General features: G+C 38.3%; 1 protein-coding gene across 1 annotated transcript; it reads left to right on the top strand.

The window, feature by feature from the left end:
* The first annotated feature begins 4,364 nt into the window (after positions 1-4,364).
* pygma (phosphorylase, glycogen, muscle A) lies at positions 4,365-21,471 on the top strand. The gene is made up of 20 exons (XM_066645162.1): positions 4,365-4,607; positions 8,421-8,522; positions 8,676-8,754; positions 9,167-9,270; positions 9,379-9,510; positions 9,778-9,889; positions 10,587-10,669; positions 11,839-11,982; positions 12,131-12,223; positions 12,392-12,538; positions 14,456-14,619; positions 14,715-14,829; positions 15,163-15,264; positions 15,465-15,612; positions 15,697-15,755; positions 17,235-17,376; positions 17,501-17,708; positions 19,861-19,995; positions 20,170-20,236; positions 20,536-21,471. Exons 1-20 carry the CDS (start codon positions 4,365-4,367, stop codon positions 20,683-20,685), a joined length of 2,529 nt encoding a protein of 842 aa, XP_066501259.1. The 3' UTR covers positions 20,686-21,471.
* The last annotated feature ends 416 nt before the right edge of the window (positions 21,472-21,887 follow it).

Consider the following 21,887-nt stretch of genomic DNA (forward strand, 5'->3'; position numbering starts at 1 on the left):
CTGTTTTAATCAGTATAATGTAGTTTTTAATTCATTTTTCCCCAGCTGAGGCCAGTTTTCCAGTTGTACGTGTATCAATTCACTGTGAAATATGGAAAACTTTACTTGAAAACAATTATTTTAACCCCCTATTGAATGATATATGAAATAATGGAGTAAAACATATTTGCACACATTTTGTTACATTCCATAGAGCACAATGAACAATTATAATAGTAATGTATAAAATAGGGTGACCAGACGTCCTCTTTTACCCGGACATGACCTCTTTTTAGACTTAAAAATAGTCCGGGCGGAAATTCACAAACGACCGGGGTTTTGTTTTTCTGGAGCTTACATAGAATTTCGAGAAGCGTTTCGTTCACAAACTAGTCCCGCCCTCCCCTACTCGGATTGGTTCGCTTGAGTGAGAAGGGGGCGTGGTGAAGTAGCCTAAAATTTTCTGATTGGACGGTCTGACAGTAGAGCTACCGTTATTGGTCGATAACCTTCTCTGTAAACATTTAATTGGTCAGTCTGCACGTCAGTAGTCCTTGTGTACGTCAGGCAAATCTCATGTACCCACCCTCATCTCGAGCAGCTATGCCGAAACGTAAATGTACGTTCTGAATTAAAAAGAAATTCCCATGTTTTGTGTAGCAAATAAAGGTGTAAAGGACCTAAAAGCACACATATGTTCAGCTAAGAATACAACGGCAGCGAGAGGCGAGAGCTCATCCCCCCCACACCCCTCGGAGTCGTGTCCTCTTTTTCACCATCTAAGATCTGGTCACCCTATGTAAAAAATGGTAATGGGGGTCAATTTAAGTATGTTACTTTGGCATAACAACATGCAATAATGGTAATACATTGAAAATGTGCATTTTACTAAAAAAATATGTTTTTATTTTTAGCAAATCAAATTTTATTAAAGAATTGATTAAAAACTACATTTAAAAGACCATTTTTACTGACGAAATAATACAGTTATTATCAACTGTCATTTTAGTGGAGGGTAGTTACCTACAAGCAACAATGCACAAAAATAGAATATCAATTTTATTCATTCATTCTCAGTCCAGTTTTTAGGCTAAGAAATCCAACAATACATAAAACCAAATTTATTATTCATAGCATAGCTGGAAAATACTGAAGAACAAAGACGGAATTTATGAATGAATTTACCATGTGTGTGGGGGCACACATGCACACACACCCACTGAGCCACAGAGCTACAGCATCAATATATCTTAGCCTATGCACAGGTGAGTACAAACTAAAAAAAATATCATACATTTTGTTATTTAACATAAAAAACATATAATGACAATCATTTCAATATTTCTTAGTATTCTGCCATCTGTGTGGAATATTGCTAGGGAGTATAAAAACATGGATGTTTTCATGGTGTTGCTTTCAAGCAACATAGCTATTTTATCATTTCACAAAATATTTATTCAAAGAAAACATAAACAGTGGATGAACATAAAATCAGAACTGACCCAAAATTGTGATTTTTTTTTTAATTCAAGTAAATGTCACTTTACTTGGCTTCCACGTGTGAGCACAGTTGAGGGAAAGAGGCTGGAACAAGTTGGGAAAAGTCATGTGATCAAATATATATAATCTTCCTTTGTTTCCTCCTTTTTAAAATGGGCATTTTTATTGGGGTATGTTTTTTTATTGTGATACTGAGGGAAAATGAGTGTTACCCCGAAGCAATGCCATGCAATAGAGCGTTAACAGTTATTTTCTTATCCTCTTCCAAAAGTTATATAGTGCAGTTTCACAGCCTTGAAGCCCTGAAAGTAAAGACAGAGCCCTGTTACATGTCAGTGAAGCATCACAATGTTTTTTGAAGTTGTTAAAGGTAAAAAATATGCTTATTTTTTCTTTAATGTGAAAAACACTTGCCATAGTTCCATACTTGACATCCTCCACCAGGAAGGCAAGCCACAGAAGGTCACTGCTGAAAAGGCTGGCTGTTTGCAGTGTGCTATAGCAAAAGATATGAATGGAAAGTTGACTGGAAGAGGTCAAGTGGACTGTCAGAAACACCGACCCAGCATTACGGATGACCTGAAGGCCACTATCAAAGCAACCTGGGCTTTAAGATCTCAGGAGTGCAACAATCTGACTGCCTCCATGCCATGCTGCACTGAAGCTGTAATTCATGGTAAATGAATCCCAACCAAATACTGAGTTTATGAAATGAACATACTTGTCTATTCTGTATTGTGCATAATTTTTTGTTTGAAATGAAATATTAGAATATGTAATATTCTAATAATTTGAGATACTTGATTTATTCTTTCATTAGCCATATTTATCAAAAGTAAAAGAGCTTGGAATGTATCACTTTATGGGTAATGAATGTGAAAAATATATGAAATATATAAACAAAATGAACTTTTTCACAATATATATTTTTTTTTCCGAAGGTTTGTAGACACCCGTTATATTTAGTGTCTGTGCAGTGTGCACTGTACAAATTGCACACAATCTCCATAGGAATGCATTATGTGTGAGAGGTAGATGAGCTGTAGCAGCTGCACAAGGACCTAAGGTCACCATGCTCAATGTCATTTAACGGCTAGAGGGGTGTAAAGCCTGCCAGAATTGTGCCGTGGAGCAGTGGAACAGCATTTATCTTTGGAATGAGCTGGAGTGGCATTTATGGTCCAGAACTAATCGTTCAACATCAGTATGAGACCATATTTATATTCTTGTGAATAAATGCTCACAGAAATATTACAGTGTCCAATCTAAAGACTTCCTTGAAGAGAAGAAGATGCTACTGATACAAAAGATACCTATTAAATACACAATTCCAAGAGGAAAATGGCTCTTCGCCGTCTTGAATACAAGCACGGTACACAGTCTAAATAGTTTTCAGTGCAAAATGTAAAGTGATATTTGTTGCAAATTTTCAACAATGTTTTTCATATATGGCACTTATTTGTGAAAATTTGTCAGGGACATTTTGTCACTATTGTCTACACATTTTAGTGGCTCAGTTCTTATGCCTTCGTGCCTACACTGCAGATAAACTGAACAGAAACCATGAACAGACACAAACACAACAAATGCATTATTTCCGTCCTATCTTTTGATTGTTGCTTCTTTCTCTTTTCAGAAAGAAGAACAGAGAAAACTGATGCAGTGAAACAATGAAAACACCATCAGAGGTGTCTTGGTTGTGGTGATTGCTCTGTGTGCAGATAGCAGGTTTTCCAGCAGCAGGCGTGAGGTTGCTGGCTGCTGGCTACTGACATTCACGAGGCATGCCTTCCAAATATCACGGCCTTTGGGACGGGTCAGGGTGGCTATTAATGTCTCGGCCTACTTGAAAGTTTTACACTCTAGCGCTTCTCCTGGTTTGGAGTGACTGGAATGTCAATCAAATGGCAGAGTGCTTTTTGGGGGTTGTAGTTTAATGGTGTTGTTACTGCTTAGGGTGTGTCACAGTGTGTAGCTTTAAGTCATGTGGTCATTGGGAACAGAATATCTCTTAGATCACTTTAAAGTTCCAACCCAACGTTATATAAGTAGTTTGTGCCCATTTGCTGCTGTAACTGCCTTGTAACTCTTCTGGGAAGGCGTTAGACTAGATGTTGGGCCATTTCTGTGAAGATCTGATGGCATTCTGCCTTGGGCATATTGGTAAAGTCGGGTACTGATGTTTGATGATGAGTTTTGGATCACAAAAGCCATTTCAACTCACTCAAAAGATGGTGTTTAATCAGTCCTGAAAATGCACTTTCACTGCTGCACAGCCCAGTGCTGGGGGGGCTTTTTACCCCTGTAGTCCATGCTTGGCACTGAGCCTGATGACCTTAAGCTCTGTGCAGCTGCTCCAGAGCATCTCATTTTCATGCTTCTCAATGGAGATTCTACACATTATGCATGCACAAATGATCGTCCATTAGTTGCACTTTAAAATACCAACATTCACCAGTTGTATGAGCTGTTAAGAATCGTTGGACAATGAAAAAGCATGTACTACATAGTAGCTTTAGTAGAGCATGATGATTAGTTGGTGGGACATTGCCCCATTAAATGTTCCCCTGGTGCCAGGCCTGATTTACGTATGTGTGTGTGTGTGCATGTGCGTGTGTGTGTGTGTGTGTGTGTGTGTGTGTGTGTGCGTGTGTGTATTTATTTATCATGGACCAAATGCATCTTCATTGCAAATGTTTTGAGTAGACATCCCATAAGTGGCCTGTCCCGGTCCACCCCTTAATGAATATTAATGCAGTGGGGTTTAAAGCTGCACAACTGGGGCTACTCAGGCGGCGCTGTGGTGACAGTGAAGTGCAAGCAGCTCAGTGTCTCCACTTTTGGCTCCTCCACCATTAGACACACACACTCAGATATCAGCCACAATGTCTAAGCCACTGTCTGACCACGAGAGGAGGAAACAGATTTCAGTTAGGGGACTGGCTGGCGTTGAGAATGTTTCAGATCTGAAGACAAACTTTAACCGCCATCTCCACTTCACCCTGGTAAAGGACAGGAATGTGGCCACCAAGCGGGATTACTACTTCGCCCTCGCCAACACGGTCCGGGACCACTTGGTGGGCAGGTGGATCAGAACCCAGCAACACTACTATGAGAAGGACCCCAAAGTAAGTGGATATTATTTTGATTGTTTACATCTAATTATTATTATTAGCAAATTATAATTGAAGCAAAATGTAAACCATATATTATTTGCTTCAAGTGATTTTGTTTTGTTTCAGTGTTTTGCACCAGCCTTGCATGATCCTGCAAGTTCACAAATCACTTGCAAAGTCAGCAGTGTTAAACCACACCCACCACATACCCACTTGTTTGCCAGTGTCTTTAACACTGTGCATTCTACTGTAGCCTGCCTCTTCAAACTGTCCATTTATCAGACTTGTAGTTGTAGGGAATGGAAATTTACACTAAAACATCTTAAATTCTAACACAAAATGTTGTATTTCAAAATAATTAAAAGCTGATTTTTTTCCAGTGGTGAGGGTACTGCATTAACATTCTTGTGGCAAACAGTCAATGCAGTATGGAGAACAATATTTACCTACACCACATTTTAAGAGAAGTGAGCTTAACCATATATTCATTCTTCATTGGTAGAGGCATTTTGTTTATGTAGGATAATTTATAAACACTCAACTCAGATCAAGGCAGATCTGCATTTTCAGAACCAGAAACAATCAACATCAATGTGCCTGCGTGCTGTTGTCAGTAAACAAGGCTGTTTAAGAATGAAAGACACATGAAGATGACCACGATGCTTGTTAGAATTCTGTTGAACAGTAACAAGAGTAAGTGATCTTTGTTTTCTCTGGCTGCTTGTGCTCTCATTGGGAGGTAATGATGACAAGCTTGACTCTTTCTGTTGTTGCTAAGGGACGTAACAGCAGAACTCAAAGCTCTCACGAGGCAGAGCCGAATGACTTGTGTTCTTATTTCCGCACATGCTGAAACGTTGCAGGTTTCACATGTATCTGTGTACAAGAAGCATTCACTATCCAGAAATGTTCATAGTGTTAAATTGTAGAGGCCTAATGCGCTAGTAGAAGAGAATAAATGGCCAGAAAAAGAAAAAAATATCAATGTTGTGGGCCTCTTTAAAAGGATGTTTACCTGGGAAGGAAATCTTACTTTTATAAATAATAAAAAAAAATATTCCCCGTAAAACCCCAAACAGGTTTACAGCTTGCAATTTACTGGTCATGTACAGAGCGCCTGGAAGATGCTGGCAATATGCGAGCAAACTTTTTAAATCATTTTACACTCATGATTTATTGGTACCTTCAGTACATGTCGTATGAAACTTATATACACTATGTAGCCAAACCTTTCAACACCTGCTCATCCTGCTGTAATTAAGGGCTATAATTGGGTAATTGGTCCCCTTTTGCTGAACTGACAGTCTCTCTTCCTCAGGGAAGGCTTTACACTAGATGTTTCTCTGAGGATTTCATGGCATTCAGCCATAATGGCACTGGTTAGTCTAGATCACAAAACCACATCAGGTCTTCCCAAGTGTTTTAAACTGTGCTCCATCTACTAGCCAACACTTGGCATTGAGTATGGTGAACTTAAGTGCTTCTGCTCCAAAGTGTTCCCTTCAGCGTTATGCTTTGAGATTATACAGGCTGCAGTTCTGTTGTTTTTCTACAGTCAATGAGTGTATGACGGGTGTATTTTAGTCAGGTTATTACACAGACATGAAATCTCAGTGTATGCACTGACCTTTCTTTCGGCAGTTAAGACCAAGGTTGCCAGCAGTTTAAAGTATCTTTCATTCAAAGGTCAAAAGTCATTCACTTGAGGAAAGGTCATCACTCAGACCTATATAGGATGTTAATCCTGCCTGGTATTAAAAACTCCAGATGTATAGCCTTTCTTTTATATATGTCTAAGAATTTAAAATGGGTTTATATTCAGTGTATTTTAAGATTTTTTTAAAGGAGCTTTCACACCTGCTTTATTTTTACAGAATAATAAAATGTTTATTCTACGATTTTGACAGGTGTGAAAACTCCAAACCAAAGTGGGGCTTTTAGAAAATGAACTAGGTGTGAAAAAGGACTACGACATCTATGCAGTATAGTACATATGCCTGGCAATGGTATACACGTTCATCAGTATCACTCCAGTGATGTTATGACTTCTCATAATAACCATTATTGTTCTAGAACATGAGTCATTAGAAGGTGCAAGGATGTGTATCAACGCCATCCAAGTTCTGCCGTAGAATCCGAGACACAGTCACTCTTTAAATATTATTTTAGTTTCTTCATGTATGCCAAATTGCTCTTTTGCCTTTACAGTGCATTACAATGTAGTCTAGTTTATCTCGGTGCACCAGGACTCCTGCATAAATACAGAGTTGCCCAGTTGCCTTAAGGACCCTATTTGCCTGTTCACCTAAAATGAATGCTTTATTGTGCAAAAGTCTCCCATCTCTGCCCCAAGTCAGATTTCCCCTTCCTATGACTATGCAGCCTTACACACAGACAACATAACCTTTGCTAGTGACCTCAGGGGGGGTTATTTTTACTGGAGTCAAAATGCCAGTGTTACATAATACACCTGACCTTCCTCTCCCTCCAACCTGCCTCAATCAAACACCCCCAAACATCCACTTTCTCACCTTTTGCAGACTTGGTCTCTTTATACTGACGCAAATCTCCAACAGCCGAAAAAAAAAACACTTATACAAAGGCTGGACCAGCATGCTGCCACGCAGTTCACTAGAGAAAGGGGACAGGGAATAAATATAGTACTTGATGTAGGCCTAAAATAGTCTTCAGACTCAAGGCACTTCTCTGTGAGGAGAAGTTAGTTATCTCAAGAACGACATGTTCAGACCATGGCTCAACTACTATAACACTGGTTAGTTTCCACATATTAATACAGTAAATACAAAACACAATACTGTATTTCATTTGACATGTTTTATATTTTCTTGCACAAAATACATGGTTAAGCTTTAAAAAAGAAACATTTCCAGTGCAGAAATTAAGAACCAAAAACTAATCTATAAGCTGCGACAAATGATTGTATGAAATATTTGTTAAAATGTGTGTACAGTGAAATGTGGCTGCTTGCCACAAAACTGCTTTAAAAAGTATCATGCTGCTTTCATGCTGCAGTGTTCTCATTATTCCAGATTCTCTCAAGCCCTTTCAAGTTGATTATTAATTGTATACTTTGATGGCAGTACTTTGCATTTCTGTTTCCTTTTCTGGTCTCTCTCTTTTTATTTGTTGGTGTACCAGGCCTTTTTAAGAATGTTATTAATTCAATTTTCTCTTTCTCTCTACTTGTAACAAAGTCTTGTTTGGTATTATCTCCCTAGAAATATATCAGAAATGTAATAAAAGAAAGGTCTCTGTGTAGGGCCCACAATTTTATGAATATAATACACTGGTGTTATATAAAATAAGAATGTGATGCTCTGGTTTCCTTCAATGCTCCAAAAACACACTTTTGTAGGTGGGTTGGCTGCACTAAATTGTCCATAGGTGTCAGTGTGTGTCGCCCTGCGAAGGACTGGCGCCCCCTCTAGGGTGTGCTCAGGACACACCACGACCCTGAAGTGGATAAGTGAATCAATGAAATAATGAATGAATAAATGAAAAGAATTCGATGTAGCATGTGGATATTGTTTCACAAATTACCATTCACTTCTGAGTCTTTATTTATTATAAAAAGATTTTATTCCATATAATTGTGAAGCATTTTATTGTTCTCTTCATATTACATTTTCACACAATGTGAAGGATAGCTGCTGTGTTGAAATGATGCAATAAACTATAAACCAACAGAAATGGAGATACATGTCTTTCTCTGAATTTCTTTCTCTGAACAGTGATGACATTTTAAAATATACATTAGATATATCAAGAATCAGATTCCCAGCTGTACTTTCTCTTCCTCTCTAGCGTGTGTACTACCTCTCACTGGAGTTTTACATGGGCCGCACTCTGCAGAACACCATGGTGAACCTGGCCCTGGAGAACGCTTGTGATGAAGCTATGTACCAGGTGCTTGATTCACACAATCTAACATAAAAACAAACCAATAAAAGACTCCAGACATTTAAAACTTTAAGTGTCAAACACTATCTTAGATCCATATAGATGTGATTGTTAATCCTACTGAAACCCATAACAAAACAGTTGTCCTATTTTCCTTAGCTTGGTTTGGACATGGAGGAGCTGGAAGACGTTGAAGAGGATGCTGGACTGGGAAATGGAGGCCTGGGCCGTCTTGCTGGTATATGTTTTTCTTTTTTATATGCATTTTGAAATCCAGTCTGTCTTCCTCACCTTAGTTTTTAAAAAATAAAATGATACAGCCATGAGTGTAATGCAAGTCTTCATTCAGCATTTCTTCTAAATTGAATAGAAATAAGATGAAGTTTTTGCCTTTTGCAGTGAAAGCTTCAAATCCTCAGTGAAGGTTTAGACTAGATATTGGAATATTTCTGTGAGGATTTAACTGCATTCACGTGTAAGAACTTGATGTTGGATGAGTAGTGCTTTTCACCACAAACACCACTCTGGCTATTAGTGAGGCCTAGGCCTGAAAAAAGGGCCCAAATTTAAATGCTGTATCTTTAGAGAGCTTCACCTTTTTTTCCACCTTCTCGTTCACCATTATGCTTTACTTTGACCGTCACGTCTAGCTTGCTTCCTGGATTCCATGGCCAGTCTTGGTTTGGCTGCCTATGGCTATGGCATTCGGTATGAGTTTGGCATCTTCAACCAGAAAATCGTTAGTGGATGGCAGGTATGCTACAAATTCGTCCTTGTAAATGAAATATCTCAGGAGTGAGAAACATGTAAGACAAAATAATTTCTTACATACTGAGAGCTTATCCCTGTTTATATCCAAAAGGTGGAAGAGGCTGACGATTGGCTGCGCTATGGCAACCCATGGGAGAAAGCTCGTCCCGAATACATGCGCCCTGTGCATTTCTATGGCAGGACAGAGCACCACCCGGATGGAGTCAAATGGGTAGACACTCAGGTATGTGTCTGTGTTTTATTGCTCAGTTTTATAGCTCAGATGTCACCTTTTAGTGACTCAAGAGCTTCAGGCATTGTAGCAGTAATGAGATACATTTGACCTAAATTTATAATGATTTAGGCATTGAATTTTTATAGTAAATTATAATCATATAATTATAACTGTAACTGGTAATAGCACCAAAACTGAAAATCTGATCGTATTATTTTTCAGGGAAATAACTTTTTTGTTTTCTATCCATTTTTGTCTACTCATCTGTGTTGACAGGTAGTCTTGGCCCTGCCATATGACACTCCTGTGCCAGGCTACAGGAACAACATTGTAAATACTATGAGGCTGTGGTCTGCCAAGGCCCCATGCGAGTTCAACCTGAAGGACTGTAAGTCACACATATGAAACTCTATTGGTATTTATATGTATTGGTCTCAGGAATTCAGCAAAAAGAAAAAATAATTAATTTGATCCAGTCCTGGAACATATCCAGCCTAAAAAATAACACACTCACATTATTTGAGGTAAGGTTGTAAGGTGGTAGTGTTTGAGTAGCTGGAGCTTGATTGCCTCCTATTAGATGATCACCTTAAATGAAGCACTAAAAGAAAAAAAGTTCAGTTTACAACAAGTAGTTTTAAAAAAAGATTAAATATCAGTTTAATATCGGTTACTAGCCAATGTTTCTATATTAGCATCAGTATTCATAAAGAAGAAGTGGTGTCATGCCATCTTTAGTTACACTACAACTTTGGGAATAATGCCAAACCCTAAAAATCTTGTCCCAGTGTCTGTTCACTTAGCAACTTCCAAACTTTTCAGGTGTTTAAACCATCTTTTGGCAAAAACTAAATTATTTTGCATTTAACAAGAATTAAAAATGGCAAACCATCAAATCAAACTATAAGCAGCATCTGTTCTCAACTTTGATGAGCATGAAAATGATTTTGAATATAAAAAAAATCAGAATAAGAAAATATAAAAAATACCTCTACTAAACCTTTGACAGGCAATGTATACACACACACATTCGTATTGAAAAGATACAAGATCAAACCTCTCACTCATTTTTCTTTTATTCGCAGTCAACATTGGTGGCTACATCCAGGCTGTGCTGGACAGGAACTTGGCTGAGAACATCTCAAGAGTGCTATACCCCAATGACAATGTTAGTAAACCATCCATTTTGTCATCTTAATTGTCTTCAGTGCTTTCAAATCAGCAACAGTGCGGGAGGCATTTTTAAACATATTGGGAAAATTTTTAGGGATCGGATTGGAAGCAAACACTGCTTAAGGAATTCTTATTTAGTTTTGCATTGGAGCTAGAAGGATGAAGGAATGTAAGATCTTACCCATCAGTTAGCCTCATTGAAAAAAAAATAACTTACAACCTCAGTTCCAATAAAGTTGGGACATTGTGTATAAAGAAAAAGAAAATCAGAGACCTTCTGGGATGTTACCTTTATACCCAATCATGACACTCACCCGTTTAGAATTAACCTGTGCAGACCTCAAATTCAAAATGAGTGAATATTTGCAAAAAACAATAAAGTTTATCCGTTTGAACATTAAATATCTTGTCTTTGTAGCGTATTTAATTAGATACAGTTTGAAAAGCATTTGTATTTTGATTTTATTTTTGTTTTACACAATGTCCCAACTTCACTGTAATTGGTGTTTGTAGATAGCTTGCGGATTTGGGCCACTTCCGGCAAATTGCAGCTGGAATGACATTGGTAGCATTGAGCATTGGGGGCCACTAATTAAAATGGCAAGGAACAGATGTGGCAAATTTCTTGCAAAGATGTGGTTGTTTTGGAGATCGCAAACTGGATATGAGCCAAATGATGCTCAAGTGTATATTAGACCAGTTGTGAGTTTAATTTCTGGCTGATATGTTATCTTAATTGGATTTTATATGGCCCCCATATAGCAAGAGCCAGGGCCAGTATAATTTTGCTATCGGAATTAATATGTTGTCACCTGTTTCTTAAAACAAGAAAACATCAGTTTTAACTCTTATTTTAAGGATTATACCATTTACCATTTATTTTTTATCAATGTATGTGATGCTAATAGTGTTAGCATGTATGTATACACTAGTGTTTTTTCTCTTTTTTCATATATTTCACTTAAAGATACACAAATTTCACTTGTATCTACACATCATTTTATTAAATAGTAGACATTTTTTCTGTGTGCATATAAATATATACCAGAGATGGTCCAGTTCACTTCAATTTACATTTGGGGTAAATAATTAAATAAATGTGCAAATTAGGTTTTTCTCTGCAATGTCCTCTCCTAATTTTAACCCTCCTATGTTTCTTTGTAGTTCTTTGAGGGGAAGGAGCTCCGTCTGAAACAGGAGTATTTTGTGGTGGCCGCCACTCTCCAGGACATCATCCGCCGATTCAAGGCCTCCAAATTTGGCTCCAAGGAGCTTGTGCGTACTGACTTCACATTCCTCCCTGAAAAGGTGGGCTGGAGACCTGTCTATTATTTCTATATATGTGAAAGGTGATATTATGTTTTATATAATGAACTTTTTCTGAGCCAAAGATTAATCCTCCAGTCTGAGGAACTTAGAGGGTGCTGAAACATATTTATCTCTTTTCTGCCCTCAGGTGGCCATCCAGCTGAATGACACCCACCCTGCCCTTGCTATTCCTGAGCTGATGAGGGTGCTGGTTGACGAGGAGAAGCTGCTATGGGACAAAGTAAGGGGAACGGGCATAATACAGATACAAACGCCGTGTAAAACATTATATCATTACATTAGCCAAGATCCCCTCTGCTACAAACAACAACAAAGTAAAACAATCAAATCACAATCCATGGTGTTTTTAAACTCGTGTGTTAACATTTTTGCTGTACTATCAAAATAGGCCTGGGATATCACTGTGAAGACTTGTGCTTACACTAACCACACAGTGCTGCCAGAGGCTCTAGAGCGCTGGCCTATCGACCTGTTCCAGAACCTTCTGCCCCGCCACCTCGAGATCATCTATGAAATCAACCGTCGTCACCTGGAGGTAAGATACAGCACATACACACACTGACACAGGAACTGACACACACACACACACACACACACACACACACACATGGTTACTCATTGGTTAACTTAAAATAAGTAATATTACTAAGAAACTAATAATAATCAAATTATAAGTTGTTTTGAATTAATACGTGTTTAAAACTGAAAAAATACTGCAGATACAGATAATTCCATGTATGTTATGTATTCCATGTAAAAAATCAATAGATCAATGGAATTAAATTAAATGCAATACTTTGGGAAGGGGAAAAACATTTCACCATGTTGAATAAAAAATATAATTTAAACTATACAGGATCTAATGATGAATTTTACAGTGATAAATATATATTTTTGCTGACTCTTGGTCAGACTCTTGGTGACAGCTTGTCAAAACATGTTCCAGCATGCAGACATCTGATGTGTCACCATGTGCTTTAGAATGTATTGGAGCCTTGTGTAAAGCTTGGCATATGGGTTTGTGAGCTCCTGGCTGAAGAACAGAGGTTGCACAATTCACCCAGACAGTCTTTCAGCAGTGTCGAACTTTCATTAGACATCAGATTGCTTGTGATGCCCAACCAGAATTCATTTTTGTCTTGTTTGGATGTTACACACTTACATTAATACATTTATTTTAACTGAAAAAAAAAAAGAATTAACTTTGAAGTAATTTTAAATCAAATCTACATTTAGACTTATACCAGTTAAACTCTAGCACTCGCAGTTTGCTGCTGCTTTTAGTGCTTTGCCCTCAATAACATTTTTTGCAGCATGACATACTTTACTTCAAGGAAGTAAACATTAACCCTAGGAGCTGGTTATTTAACCTCTGTGACCACAATATCTGGCATTTCAGTGTAGTTTTTTGTGCTGAATACAAATTCAATAAACTAATTAAATTGTACTTCCATAACAACTTACAGATTTGATATTTGAGGGAATTCCATTCTCATGCAGTGAAAGGTAGTGGATTGGGTTTAGCATAAAAGGATTTTGCTCAACCAATTATCTCTTGTAACTTACTGTGGTACATTTAAAACTTAGGATTTCTTATTCAGCTACTGACCTGAACACTACTGGACTGGGCACTGACGCCCTTTACAAGAAGGGCCAAAGTCGTCTCTATTTTCTGAGGCGTCTGAGGTCCTTCAACATCTGCAGAACTATGCTGAGGATTTTTTATGAGTCAGTTGTGGCCAGTGCCATCCTATATGCTGTTGCATGTTGGGGCAGCGGGTTGAGGGTGGCAGATGCCAACAGACTTAATAAATTGATCCATAGAGCCAGTGAGGTTGTGGGTGTAGAGCTGGACTCGCTGACGGCAGTGTCTGAGAGGAGGATGCTGTCTAAACTGCAGGCTATTATGGATAATGGCTCCCACCCTCTTTATCACATGGTAATGAGACACAGGAGCACGTTCAGTGCAAGACTCATTCAGCCAAAATGCACTACAAAGCGCCACAGGAGGTCATTCCTACCAGTGGCTACCAGACTTTATAACTCCACACTTAAAGCACGACACCTTTCACATGTACAGTAATAACAATAGAACAATTTTTTAATTATGAGTGTAACAACTCAAATGTGCAATACTCTTACTGCCGTATACAGTATATCTGTATTTATTATTATAGATGTGTACATATTGTAAATTTCCTTTTGTGTTAAATTTTTTATTAGAGTGTTTATTCTTTTACAACTGGTTGCTACTGTAATAATTGCAATTTCCCCCTGGGATCAATAAAGTATTTCTGATTCTGATTCTGATACTCAAAAATATGACAAACCCCATCCATTCCTTACCATTTCTGATATGTAAAGTTATGAAAATATGAAAATGAAGATTTATATTACACATCCATGTACAGGTCAGTTTAAGGAGTTCCTGTGTTTGTGTTTGACTGTGCAGCGTGTGGCTTCTCTGTACCCTGGAGATTTTGATCGTATGCGCCGCATGTCCCTGATTGAGGAGGGAGGAACAAAGAGAGTCAACATGGCCCATATGTGCATTGTCGGCTCCCACGCAGTCAACGGCGTAGCACGAATTCACTCAGACATCCTTAAAGCTACTGTGTAAGCTACTGTGTTTGCATTCTGAAGTGTAGTTAAACAGTATGTACTGGCCTCTAGACACATTCCTTTACACATGACATGGAATGTGTTAACAGGTTTAAAGATTTCTATGAGATGGACCCACACAAGTTCCAGAATAAAACAAATGGTATCACCCCTCGACGGTGGTTGCTCATGTGCAACCCTGGCCTGGCCGAAGTCATTGCAGAGGTTAGTGCTTAACTTAGACAGGTTTAAGTACTATAGCATACGTTGAAAAAGTTACACTTTTTACATTTTGGAATAAAGAACCTTTCAAACAAACTGTGTAAAAAACAAACATTAATGTATAAAAACAAGTGTGGAAAAACTTATTTCAGAAACATTAAGTAATAGAATTGTCCAAGCCTTTTACTATTTAGAGACCTTTATTTTTTCAAAGTGTGGTCCACTGTTAGCATTTTAGTGTTTGAACATGTTAACTCTTACTTTAGTGACTTTAATTAACGTCTCCTTTTACGTTTTCCTTGTATTTATGTTTACCTAATCTCTAACCTGTGTTAGAGAATCGGAGAGGACTTTGTCCGTGACCTGAGCCAGCTGAAGAAAATACTCAACTTTGTTAACGATGATAATTTCATTCGTGATATTGCCAAAATCAAACAGGTAAGAAAGACATTAACTTGTTCTCCGTGAGATTGTACGTTTAACAGTTACAGAGTTTCCTGTGTCCACTGCTTTCAATTCAAGGGTGTGAATTAATATTTAATGGTGGATTTTATATATCATATTACATCATAGTACACTGTTGCTAAAGACCAAGACCTGACATCTGATAAGCCCCCTGTTGCTGTTCCCTCTTGTAGGAAAACAAACTGAAGTTTGCTACACATTTGGAGGAGCACTACAAAGTCAAGATAAACCCGAACTCAATTTTTGACGTCCAGGTCAAGAGAATCCATGAGTATAAGAGACAGCTGCTCAACTGCCTGCACATTATCACTTTCTATAACCGTGAGTGCTCCTTTCCTTTTTATAATCTCTTCACAAGCCATTACTCATCTCACATCCATTACTCTGTGTAAATACTTGTTTCAGGCATCAAGAGGGAGCCCAACAAGCAGTGGACTCCAAGAACAGTAATGATTGGTGGAAAGGTAAGATGACTGTGTATGAGAAAACACATATTGTTTTGCTAAAAATGTTTAAAAGAAGTATTATATTTTTAAGGATTCACCCAGTTTATCTTAATTATAGTTATTACCAGATCCAGTCTAGGTCTCCCCCATTACATAATGCTACCAAGTTGAAAAGGGGAAATTAGCATATGCTTATTCTAAGATATCCACTGCTAGTTATCAATTTCTCATTATTGCAGTGCCATTGCACCGCTCAACAGGACTACAGGAGATGAACAGCTTGTTTATGTTAAGCATGTTAACACATACTTTCGCTGGCTAGTTAGTTACTGTCCCCACCCTGAGTGAGCAAGGGAAATGATACTTTTAACTCCCAGCCACAGTGGGTAGTGGCCTTCCTGAGGTTCAGACTCATGATCTATCTGTAATAGGGCCAACATTTGAACAGTTACACCTAACAAATTTATATTTCACTGCAAAGTTGAAATGCAATAATCAGCACAGTAAAACCTATATAAATCTTATCAATCTGACCTCTGTACTACATTACTGATGTTTATAATAATCTCCCTATATGTATTTGATTTATATGGTTGCATATGTATGGCAAGAGCTATAAAACTGACTTTAAAGCAGTTTACAATTAACTTTGCCTTGTGTAAGATGTACTTTAGCCTGGCCAGCTCCAGCTATATGATGTCTATCTGTTTCAAAATGTGCTTTATTTTTTTCAAGCAACATAGAAAGTGGTATAGGTAATAGGCATGAATTATATAGCTTGGAAAGTCACAGAAACACTTATGATTATGGAACCTGCTTGAAAGGCCCAAGTTTGTGGTCCACTCTCCCAAACAGTTGAAATTGATAATGCAGTTGTCAGAACAAAACTTTGCATTGTTATTCTCATGAATTTTAATCTATAATTTTTAGAATTACATGACACCATAACAGTAAATCTATCACTATGGGTATTACAACCCCAATTCCAAGTACGATGATTTGCAAATTCTTTTCAACCTATATTCAATTAAATACACTACAAAGACAAGATATTTAATGTTGAAATGGATAAACTTTATTGTTTTTTTTTTTTTGCAAATATTCACTCATTTTGAATTTGAGTTGAGGCCTGCAACACTTTCCAAAAGAGTTGGGACAGGGGAAACAAAAGACTGGGAGAGTTGAGGAATGCTCAAAAAACCCCTGTTTGGAACATTCCACAGGTGAACAGTTTAATTGGAAATAGGTGAGTGTCATGACTGGGTAAAAAGGGAGCATCCCCTAAGGGCTCAGTCATTCACAAGCAAGGATTGGGCAAGGTTCACCACTTTGTGAACAACTGCATGAGCAAATCGTCCAACAGTTTAAGAACAAAAGGACCCTGGAGCTGAGTGACTGTGACACTACCTGCTGCACCACAGTGCCGTAAAACAATATGTATAAAATCATATATACTGTTAGGTCAGTTTTAGACTGTTCATCCTCTTGTTGTCCCAGGCTGCCCCAGGCTACCACACAGCTAAGATGATCATTCGTCTGGTCACAGCTATTGGTGATGTGGTCAACAATGATCCAGTGGTGGGTGATCGTCTTAAAATCATTTTCCTGGAGAACTACAGAGTCACCTTGGCTGAAAAAGGTGTTCCATTGCATCATACACAACACGTCTGTTTTTTCATTACATACATCCAGCTGACAAATTTATCCAGTCTGAGCAAGGCTACATTTATGTCTATAGTTCTTTTTTTTCCTCCATTCTGCAGTTATCCCTGCTGCAGACCTGTCTGAACAGATATCCACAGCTGGCACAGAAGCTTCTGGTACAGGCAACATGAAGTTTATGCTTAACGGTGCTCTGACCATTGGCACCATGGATGGAGCCAATGTGGAGATGGCTGAAGAGGCCGGAGAGGACAACCTCTTCATCTTCGGAATGAGGGTTGAAGATGTGGAAGCCTTGGACAAGAAGGGGTATATCTATTTCAGCATAACTAAGCCATTTCATGTTTTTTTTATTATTATTATTTTTCTTTAGCATTTGCGTTTACTGACTGACTGACACCTAATGTTGAAACACCCAGGCGCGAGTAGGAACTGTTAATTCAGCAGTATTTCATAGAGAGAACTAAAGGTGACGCCACTACCACATCTGTTGTTAGTTCAGCCATATTTCACATTCCAGTTCTGGAACTAAATTTGGAACTGTTTGACGGTGACCCAACATCCTCTTTCCCCCAGACAAGTACTCTTTTTGGGACATAAAAAAATGCGTCCAGCAGGGATTTCTAAATTGCCAAAAGTTTCTGGGATTTTGCTGTCTGCAGGCTTTCCCCTGTCCCATTTCTTGTCAAAAGCCTTAAATCCTTCATTAAAGTGTTCACTTTGATGATGGTGTTGAAAGGTGAGCAGAAGGCACAAGGGTTGAAGTGTTCAATACGTCAGAGAGTTGAGAGCTGAATTGGGACACACTCGCGCCGCTTCAGCGCTGTAGGTCCACAATCCACCGCGTTGAGCAGCTCTGTTTTACTGAAGCCTCGAACACAAATGTGTTGAACGTTGTTGAGGTAATATTTATCATAGTCTCTTCTTTATGTTCGGAGAATGTTTCTGTGACACAGCCTTTTGTTTTCTACTATATATATATAACAAACAAAATGTCATCTTGTCTGTCCCTATAAAGACATGAATACACGGACACATCTCACCGTTACTGACTTTCTGACGAGTTAATTACATCTACACAGCGTTTTGTTTAACTTTACACGAAAACTGACAAAATCTCCGGTTTATTAAAGAGAGAACACAAGAGCAAGGTGTTGCTCAAATTAAATGAGGCTGTGAATTTTTTATAGCACCATTTCATCAGTCGGACCCTTTAGAAATTGAAGTCGGTAATAAATATTTAGTTAACAGCAATGCCCTGTTCCTTTATCATTAATTATTATTGTAAACAAGTATTGATATGAAGCACCAAAACTTCACCAGACCTTCCAATGCCAGAAACACCTGTGATAATGGCAAACCTAGGCTTGCATAGTTTCTCTTTGCTCTGTTTTTTTTTTTTTTTTTTTTTTTTTTTGCCTGTCCACCTACTGGGTCGGCCTAGACAAGGCTTTTTCTTTTACTGACTGACTCTTAATTTGGAAATGCACATGCGCAAATAGGAACACTATTTCACTTTCTGCTGTTAGTTCAGCTATATTTCACAGAGAAAACTTGGTGTTACTACACCCTCTGTTGTTAGTTCAGCCATATTTTGCATGGCGCTTTTCCACCAATGAGGAACAGGAACGGTTCCAGTTTGGAACAGTTCAATGCGTTACCACCGACATGAACTGGTTCGCAAATCAGAAAAATTAGTTCTCACCTGGAACCAAAGAAGAGTACGTTCTTCAACGCGTATTGGGTCTTCGTCCATGGGCATTTTGAGATTCAGTAACTCAAGAAAAAGCTCAGAGCCCCAAATACCGCAATATAACCCTGTGGAGCTGAACAGGGTCATTTACAAAGTTTCATATAAACACTACGTTTGTGTGTGTTTCCGGAGCTGTGTTTGGCGTGACACCATGCATGTTAGCCAGAGACACAGCTTGGCGTTGGTTACGTTTCTCCACTGATCACAAGCTCAGCAGGAGGACGGCTTGGAGCTCTGCAACAATTACACACATATCTCTGCAGAATTTGTCTAATTGTGTCTTTGTCTGAAATATTGAAAGGGAACTGATGGGGAGACATTTTGTTGTGTTAGTGTGTTTATAAAGCTCCATATAGCTGCACACAGCCTTCTTAAACATTACATGCTTTACTCCAACATGTTACATTGAATAAATAAGTAATTGTAGTTCTTAAAATCAACATAATGTTATTGGTTTTCTTTGTTCTGTGGTGGTAGATCATTTTGTATTTATTTTTTAAATACAATGAACAAGAAAAACACTGAGGCCGATGTTATATATTACGAACAAGTCTTTGTGCTCCTTTTTTCATTTCTGTATTTATTTGTCCTGCCCAACATTTCAAACTAAGGCAAGGCTGCATCCTCTGACCCTTTTCTGACAATTCTTCTTTAAAAGAAGCATTTTTTGATTAATCAAAGATTTAATCTGATTTGGCTTCTCCACAGATATAATGCCTCTGAGTACTACAACCGTATTCCAGAGCTGAAGCAGGCTATTGACCAGATTGCAGCAGGTTTCTTCAGCCCCAAGGAGCCAGACCTCTTCAAGGACATTGTCAATATGCTGATGCACCATGACAGGTACAGACAAAAAGTGAAAAGTGATAAATGCACATAAGTTCAAATAGACCTGCACTCATACACACATGTTCTACATGTAACCCACGTTACAGTGCTTTAAATGGGCTCATTTACATTATGAATTCTGTATATTAAGCATGCATGATTATTATGTCTGCACTCTTCCCCAAACAGGTTTAAAGTGTTTGCAGACTATGAAGACTACATGAAATGCCAAGACAAAGTCAATGCCCTTTACAAGGTGAATGAAGTCACTTAGCCCCTTTTTAAAACTAGTTGACTACTTTGCAGATTACATCCTGATACAGTTGAATCTGATTTCATATACACTGTAAAATCAGCTTAAGGATTAGCCTTTTTCCATTCAAGTATCACCAAAGTACTGTAAAAGAAGGGCTTTGGTTGTGTTAAAAGGAGATTTGATCATATTAAGCTGAGTTTTTGTGCTGGGCCGGGTTTTAGTTGTATTGGATAAGGCCAGTGTCAGTATTCATACGCGTGCTAAACTCCTCTCCTCTTCCAAATTGTTTCTTTCTACAGAAACCCAAGGAATGGACCAAGAAGGTGATCTACAATATCGCTGGTTCTGGCAAGTTCTCCAGTGACCGCACCATTGCTCAGTATGCACGTGAGATCTGGGGTGTAGAGCCTAGTCTGGAAAAGATTGCAGCTCCTGATGACCCCAAATAAACCATACAGGCCACTTGAGCCCAAACCTCAACCCAGTGCTACTGGAGCAGTTGAGAGCAAAGCAGCTCTAGTTTTGTTTTGTAATGAATTTAGCAATGATTAGTCCATTCGTCTGTTCATCTTCCAATGTGAAATGGCGTGACCACACTACATCTGTCAGCTCTAAAACACTCACGAACTTCCAGACACGGTCTGTCAATCTTCAATCTTTGTCTGTCTGTCGTTAAACTGTCTCCCCTGTTCTATGAGCAATGAGTTCAAAGATGTTCATCAATGTTCAACTGATGTGCGTTATCTCAGCCACGTATCACTTTATTAAATGGGACACATTGACAAAGTCATTTCTCTTAAGTCAGTGCATTATTTCTTTACTATGTCATCTGCTGGAATTGGGATTGGGATGAAATTGCTTTAACACTCCAGAACTGGAGTGAAATCCGAGGCAACTCATCTGTTCTTCTCTTCCATATTGATGCCCTGACTCCCCACAAAATACTCCTTTGAAACAGATTAGCTGGAGTTATTGATCATTCAGTAGCTCATTCTTCAAATAATATGTCTTAAATTCCTCCAAGGCTGCTTCTTAGGCAAAGCATTAGGTAGGGTTTGTAAGTATGAGTGAGTCTGTGTTAACTGCTGTTATTTGTAATGAACTCAGATGGTTTTGTGTTTCGACTGGATTTTTTTTTAATGGGAGAACCTTTGAAAACACACTAGTTCAGGAATAGTAGCAGAGGGATGCACTTAAATTTCTCATCTTTTCTCTGACATATCTAATACCCATTAATAAAGACTAAAATCTAATAATCAAAATAAATTGCCATTTGTGTCCGTGATGTTTTTGTCAAAGCACTACACTGTCACTAATAAACAAATGTAAACACACAGGATCTCCACCCCGTTTTATTATATTTCATAATCAAATTTAGGACTAAAACTGATCATTGGCACGTAGACCCACACATGCATGAGAGTTTGACCAAGGTCTAAATCAAGTGTTGACGATAAACTGTTATGACATACAGTCATGTAATGGGTTACCTGTCACCAGTGTTGGTTAACAAGATATGTGACTAAGCTAAAATGCAAATGCTAAATTCCTGCTTGTACCTTACCCCAAAAACTATAATCTCTCAGATTGACCACTAGGTACCAGAACAGGCAGCGGGGAGCATTCTGTCACAGCACGTTCCTTGAACCCA

The sequence above is a fragment of the Hoplias malabaricus genome, chromosome 15, assembly GCF_029633855.1.
Source record: "Hoplias malabaricus isolate fHopMal1 chromosome 15, fHopMal1.hap1, whole genome shotgun sequence".
Classification (NCBI taxonomy): domain Eukaryota; kingdom Metazoa; phylum Chordata; class Actinopteri; order Characiformes; family Erythrinidae; genus Hoplias; species Hoplias malabaricus.